At 44.6% G+C, this 7,682-nt stretch overlaps 1 protein-coding gene across 2 annotated transcripts in view; it reads right to left on the bottom strand.

Moving 5' to 3' along the window:
• TNFAIP8 (TNF alpha induced protein 8) overlaps positions 1–7,151 on the bottom strand; it is a 43,566-nt gene extending 36,415 nt beyond the window's left edge. The window contains exon 1 of one of the 2 annotated variants that reach the window (XM_083404406.1): positions 6,988–7,151. In XM_083404406.1, the coding sequence (XP_083260532.1) occupies position 6,988 (1 nt within the window). In that variant the 5' untranslated portion in view covers positions 6,989–7,151. Of the gene's footprint in view, positions 1–6,767; positions 6,805–6,987 lie in introns of those variants that run through there. The other variant, XM_083404407.1, reaches the window with a different exon arrangement.
• Between the last annotated feature and the right edge of the window lie 531 nt (positions 7,152–7,682).

Consider the following 7,682-nt stretch of genomic DNA (forward strand, 5'->3'; position numbering starts at 1 on the left):
GTCATACTAAGGAAAGGAAAAGCACCAGTGCACCCCACATTGCTAAGTGAAGTCTTCCCTAGTACCAAAGGCAGGTGGATAGGATCATTTAGGATGAGGTGGGGGACCCTGGACCAAAATCAGCCTCCTAGGCCTCTCTATTCAGCCCTCTGGAGTCTTCCCAGATGATGCCTCCCTCATTCCTAGGCTACACATCATCATACTTTCATGCTCTTAAGTGCTTTTGACTGGCTGTAATATGCCCTTTAACTGTGTTAATATTACCTGCTTGCCTTATGGCAAGATCTGGGTGTAGTAATTTCCGACTTGTGTGGCTAGTGAATATACTGCCCATGGATCTCACTGAAAAATTTGAATGTGCCCATTGGTCTAAACAGGTTGGTGACTTGTGAATGAATGTTACAACAGCAGGCTTTGGCCAGTTTCCAGTGATCAGTGATGGGGAGAGTTTTAGCCGAAACCTACAGGCTATACATAGAGCTTGCTCCATAATAGCATTTTAAATGAACGCAGTAGCTGAAGAAGCCACCAGCAAGCACCTCTTGAAACAGCACCAAGAAAGAGTCTTGTTACCTCCGAACACTCCTTGGTGCCCACAGAAGATGCACTAAGAAGGTGCCCAGATAAGCACAGGTTACAGATGTAAAGATTCCTCACTCCCATCACTCTTGTCTTTTCAACATCTTGAAAGTCTAAGCTGTGAACAAGAACTTAGCAATTATGCTCATGTAAGGAAGACATTTCTTTAACGTTCATCATCATACACCCTCTTATTAAATGGTTATGTTGGGAAACAGCCAAACACTTTAGGCTTTCTGCACAGTTCCTGGGTTCCACCTTGCTAAATGAAGGTGCTGTTCCTCCCAAACAGAAGCAAGATCCAATCTTCTGGCCTGCAGGTGCCAGATGGGACAGCGCACAGGCGCATGCAGAAGAATGGAAAATGAAGTAAACAAAGAATCTTCTGTACTTCATAGTATTTTGTAGTCCCATTCATACAGGAGACTTTGCCCAAGAATTCTGCTATCCTACATTGTGTTGAGACGAATGAACACGCATACACAGGAAATGCCTTTACACATGTGTGAAGAAAAACCTGGTTTACATCATACACATAGTGTACATATTTTAAGGCAGCATGGCTTTTAATGAATTTTAACTTGACACTGGAGGTTTTAACTTTGTCATGGTATTCAATGTTTTCTGTTACTGTTTAAATTTATTGGTTTTTGTATTTTCTTTTCTTGTAAAGTGCTTTGTTAGATCCACTGAGCCATCCATTTTTGTTGCTTATGCACATCACCTGGGAGCTAACATTTACAGCAAAAAGTGTACAGTACACATGTAAAGACAACTGAATCTTCTCCCACTCACCCTCCAGGGGCTTACCATCTGAACGACGCTAGAAGCGCACCAGGTTGGGGGGAAAGGGCTCTTAGCAGTGGACCATGGGAAGATAAGGCATGTGAGGGTATAAAGGTAAAGGTACACTTGTCCGTACAGGCCAGTCTTGACAGACTCTAGGGTTGTGCGCCCATCTCACTCAAGAGGCCGGGGGCCAGCGCTGGCGGGGAGACGCTTCCGGGTCACGTGGCCAGCATGACATCGTTGTTCTGGCGAGCCAGAGCCGCACACAGAAACGCCGTTTACCTTCCCGCTAGTAAGCGGTCCCTATTTATCTACTTGCACCCGGGAGTACTTTCGAACTGCTAGGTTGGCAGGCGCTGGGACCGAACAACGGGAGCGCACCCCGCCGCGGGGATTTGAACCGCCGACCTTTCGATCGGCAAGCCCTAGGCGCTGAGGCTTTTACCCACAGTGCCACCCGCGTCCCTTATGTGAGGGTATAGCTGTCAGCTATACAACTCTTTTTGATGTTAAATATTACCCACATTGTGCTTTTTGAAAATACAAAAATGGAACAGATATGTGAACGGTGAGGCTGCCATAGTCACATCTAGTTTAGCCTTTGAAAACAAAGGATACAGTTCCTCAAATGAGATCAACTTCCTTACCAAGGACAACTTAAGGTAATGCTTCCTATCAAATTCCTTACTACATGATGTACATGGAGCTTCACCAGCATAAGAGTATTGACCTATCTGTCATTGTTCATTTTCTCCCCACTGAAGCGAAAAATCAATAACTTTTCTAAACCCATTTGCCCTTGTAACAAGCTCTCCGGAAATACAATTCTTATTAAAATCATGGTAATGTATTTTAGATTTTACTTTTCTCCCTTCACCACATTTTGGGCAGTGGCATGTAGAATTATGCCTGCAAGTTCATGTGGTAAGGATAATAGACCCTGGAATACACTAGGACTGCTAATGGCTGCTTTACATACTAAAATATTTTACAAGTACACAAAAAGGTTACATATGTACATGGCATGAACACCCATGGCTTTATATAAGACCCAAGTTCCATGTCACATGCACACTATGGAAGCAAATACACATTTGCTGCTGAATATTATGTGTTGTTTCCAAATTAATCACTGCTGTTGTAAAGGCAGAAATTCCAACAGTAACTGAAAGATTTTTTCTGAAGAGTATACTGGTATAGGGAAGTATGCTACCTACTTCCATCAACGGTCAGGAGAGCTGTCCAGATGGTCGCTGGAAAGACAACATTGCCTCAAATAGTGGGAGTGTTAAGCCATAGATTTGTTGATCAGGCAAGAACACAGAATTGTAGAGTAGGAAGGGACCATGAGAGTCATCAAGTCCAATTCCCTGCAAGGGGCCCCAAACTGGGGCTTGAACCCATGTCCCTGAGATAGCCATCAACACCCTGCAGCCCTATTTGGAATTAATCTTCATGAGAATAACATTCAGATGAGAGGCTGCACCCACTGGCCTTGTGCCAGTATCCCTACCAACCCAGCCCCATCATCCACTTGCTGCAGGGACATGTCTGTGGAGGAGCCTGTTCTCAGTGCACAGTCTTGCTGCACAATCATGGTTTTAAGTCTGAGAGGGAGTCTACTCAGGTAGACCAGGCTCCTTTCTACAGTTCACCCCCAAACAGGGCTCCAAAAGAGGAAATTTCTAATCACAGTGCTCTTACTAGTTGCTGAAATTACAACCAAGGCCAAACTGTCTCCTGTCTCCTATCCAAATCTTGCAAAACTTCAATCTGATTTCTGAATGATTGCTACCCGTATCTCAAATATACCGTAAATAAGGCTGTTCACACCCTTTCCAGACATTTCTTCCCTAAGCAGTGGGCCAGAAACTCCTCAACCTGTATTACTGGAATGTTTGCCTATCTTACAATTGCCACACACTACAGTGCCCCAAGTCTTTTCCTTTCTTGAATTGTCTTTAAAAGATCCAGGGAGTTCACAAATCACATTTCACAAGTACAGAGATGGGTACTGGAATGCTAATACTGGGGGGTATGATTTTTGTTTGTTACTATGGTATATATTTTGTGTTTTATATTTTAAACTGCCCTGTGACCTTTGGGAAAAGGGCAGTGTAGAAATTTACATACATACATACATACATACATACATACAGGAATATAAAATTGAGCATCTTGAAAATCTCTTTTTTCTTCTTAGAAACAGTAAGGATAATGCCTAGTGAAACCTCTGGTATGAAAGAGCAGCAAGCAAGATTTCTGGTTACCAAGAGGCTTATATAATGTTTTGTACCTCCACTAACTAGTGGAAGCAAGGTAATATACACAAATCAAATGTATAAAAAATTGCACTGTCACAGAATTTAGCTTTCCTTGACAAAGAATATGGAGTATCAGTACCTACTCTATTCTTTTCCCATTATTTTATTTTTAAGTGAAGAAAATACAGAGCTCTGGATTACTGGCATGCAGAGAAACATAACTTTGGCATACGCAGGATTTTTGGTTCCAATGTGGGTGCTTTCACTGATGTTTAAGGCAGGAGTCTGGTACAAGGTGCAATACAAGATTGTTCTGAACTATCTACCAGAACAAACCTGAATCATTGCCAAACTCAGTATGCATGTCCTATTCTTCCTGCACTACACCCAACCAAATACACATTATACATACAAAGCAGGTGTATCAAGTATATACCTATTAAAAAGCAAATATTTGCTTTAGATGACAGGAAAAGCAAAAGAATGATTACATTGGTCACCTTAGTTTGCTTACAAATGGAAAACATTGACCAGAGAAATCTGGTTTAGCCACATCACCCAAAACATGTTATACAATGTATAACAGATGTGTGCATGCACATACACTTACTCAATTTTTTAATCTACTTTTTATCTTCTTTCCAAACAACTCAATAAAATATATTTTGGCGAATGACGCAAAATACACCTGTTTGAATACTTCCATTTCCCCCAGTTTCCCCATGGCAGAAACCCATGAAATAAATACTTTGATTACAATCACCATCAAACTTAATATTTTTCCCATTCTACAAACTTCATCATTAAAACACCACCATGTGTCAAGCATTATGATCATGCCTTTTTTTCTTTTTACAGTTTCACAGCAGTAATTTAATTTGAACAATCATTGTTCTCGGGAGGTTAATCAATAATAGACATTATTGTCTAATTCCTTGAATAGGTTAATATTGTTTCCTGCTTTTAGGCTTGCTCAAATTAGAAATCAAAATGCATTTATTTTGACAGAATATGTAAATTTATAATTGCACCCATAAAAAACCCAAGCCATTTGTTTCCTTTCTTCTCATGCACACACACCTTTCACATATAGTAGACATGGGGAAGATGTGCCTTTCCTGGTGTTGCTGGGCTATAATTTCCATCATCACTGATCACTGGCCATGCTGGCTGGGACTGATGTGCGTTGGGGGGTTAACAACATCTGGAGGATCCCTGGTATATAAGCTGCAGAAGCCTCCCAAAACTTGGTGCCCTCCAGGTGTTTTGGGCTGCCACTTCCATCAGACTCAGCCAGCAAAGCCAACAGTCAAAGATAATGAACTGCAAGTTGGGGATGGTCGATATAGGTAAAGGTAAAGGGACCCCTGGTCATTAGGGTCCAGTTGTGGCCGACTCTGGGGTTGCAGCGATCATCTTGCTTTATTGGCCGAGGGAGCCGGCGTACAGCTTCCGGGTCATGTGGCCGGCATGACTAAGCCGTTTCTGGCAAACCAGAGCAGCATACAGAAACACCGTTTACCTTCTCGCCAGAGTGGTACCTATTTATCTACTTGCACTTTGATGTGCTTTCAAACTGCTAGGTTGGCAGCAGGGACCGAGCAACGGGAACTCACCCCGTTGCAGGGATTCGAACCGCCAACCTTCTGATTGGCAAGTCCTAGGCTCTGTGGTTTAACCCACGGCGCCATCCGCATCCCTGGTCAATATATAGGCTGCATTTATTTGCATGGGAAGCTGCCTTAAACCAATTCAAACCACTGGTCCATCTAGCTCAGTATTATTTATACTGATTGTGAGCAGCAGTTCTCCAGGGTCTGAGACGGGGATTTTCCCAGCTTTACCATTAAATGCCAGAGATGAAATTTAGGACCTTTGCTCTAACACTGAGCTATGGCCCTTCCTATTATTTGGCAACTGTCTTTTGAACTGCCTTGCGTGTACAAATGCAGCAGGCAGAACAGATAGTACAGCACAGAATGGCAACCCCCGAAGCTTTTAAATTGGTATCCATTTGCCTTAAATAGCCTTAACAATGTACTGTACATTTAACATATATTTAACATTAAATATTTACGGCTGTAGTCCTGCTTACACAGTGCAGTTGCTTAGATCCTAGCGACCTCTACAGCCACACTTAGAAGCCTCTCTAAGCACATGGAACAACAGGCTAGAAGTAAACCCACCATTCAAGTGGTGTGTATGTGTGTGTTTTAAAAGGCCAGCTCCACAATGAAACCCCAAAAAGGACGAGAAAATAATAGAAAGGGCTCTGGAAATTCCAGAGCAGCAGCCACAATATGCCTTTCACAGCTACACAAGCTGACCCAGCAACCCAACCTGCAAGAGTTGGGCAGACAGTCAACTTCAAAAAGAGGTGCCCCTTCCAATGATCCCAATTGCTTAATGGGATTGCAGGAGCAACAGCGTCTTATTCTCTCCCCCGCCCGCCCTCCAAAAAGAGGAGTTTGCAAAATTGTAGAGTTGGAAGGGACCACAAGGGTCATCTAGCTCAACCCCCCTGCACTGCAGGAATATTTTGCCCATGACCCCGAGACGAAGAGTCTCAGCTAGCAAGATTTCCATCTTTCCATCTTGCACCCCCTTTTTCCAGTCCTACTTCTCCTTGGTATTCCAACTGGGTTGCCAATGGGGGACAGATATATATTGCATATAAATTCAATAAGTAATAATATCTGTGAACTGCCCTGAGACCTCTGGGTACAGGGCAGTATATAAATTCTAATAATAATAATAATTGGGGTGAAGGTATATATCGAATATAAATTCAATAAATAATATTTGTGAACTGCCCTGTGACCTCCGCGTATAGGGAGGTATATAAATTCAATCAATCAATCAATCAATATAAGCCCTGCCTGGAATAGTTGGTCACATGGTGCAACACACAACACAAACACACAATTTGAATGGCAATGTCCATCAACTTTGGGGGAGGGGCTGGCCCCTCAAATATTTTATTTGGGGAGGGGCGAAGGGGCCTTGGCTGCTCTGTATCCCATACCAGCAGGACTATTATGTGAGCGTCATCTGGGGGTGGTTTTCGAATAAGACCAACATGGTAACCTGTGATTTTTATTTATTTATCTATGTGTGTGTGTGTCTACTACTCACTATCCCACGAATTCCTCAGCGAAGTCTAAGACGTTTCCCCAGCCAAGAAGGGAAGCCTCCCCTCAGAGCGCCCCCCCCCCACCGTAAACTATTTAAAAAGAACATTTTCCCGTCACGGGCGGGGAGAAGCTGCCGCTGCTTCTTTCTCGTCATAAAGGACCCCCCCCTCACACACCCCCGACCCCTCCCTCCAGGGTCGCGGCCACGACGTCACACTCACTGTGTAGCCCGTGGAGAAACCGTTGGGAGGGGGAGGGGAAACCCAACGGCGGCAGCGGCGGCGGCAGCAGCACCTTGACGACTCCTCACAACTCTCCCAATTCCCCTGGGCGTGCGAGAGAGCGCGGCTCGGAGTGACAGGCGGGTGAAAGAAAAAGGTTTGGCCCACAGGGGGACGAGGAGAGGCGGGGCTTGAGACTTCGGGCCAATCGCAGAACGGAGGAGAGGGCTGGGGGGCGGGGGTCTCACCGGAGGTTTGAAAGGTGCGCCGCGTGAGGTTTCGCCCTCAGTGGCGGCAGGGCGTTGGCCGCTGCTCGCCAGCGGGAAAGGGGGAGTTTTGTTGGCCGCGTGTCTCAGGCGCAAGAGAGCCCTGGTCTCCCTCTCTCTCTCTCTTTCTCTCTCCATGGTTTAACCCTTTGTAAAGAAACGAGAATGCGAAACACGTGTCTCTCCTTTCTGAAGTGCCCCGCCTTTGGGAGCTTCTGCGCTCCTGTTCCTTCAACCGGCACAGGACGCCCGTCTGTCATCATCCTCTTGTCTATCAGATCCGGAACGAAATGTCTCAACTGTTTGTAGAGTTGGAAGGGACCCAAGGGTCATCTAGTCCAACCCCCTGCCATGCAGGAATCTCAGCTAAAGCATCCATGGCAGATGGCCATTTAAATCGCTTTCTTTTGACGCCAAGTGCTCAGGAAA

The sequence above is a fragment of the Podarcis tiliguerta genome (assembly GCF_965153285.1).
Source record: "Podarcis tiliguerta genome assembly, chromosome: 11".
NCBI lineage: Eukaryota > Metazoa > Chordata > Lepidosauria > Squamata > Lacertidae > Podarcis > Podarcis tiliguerta.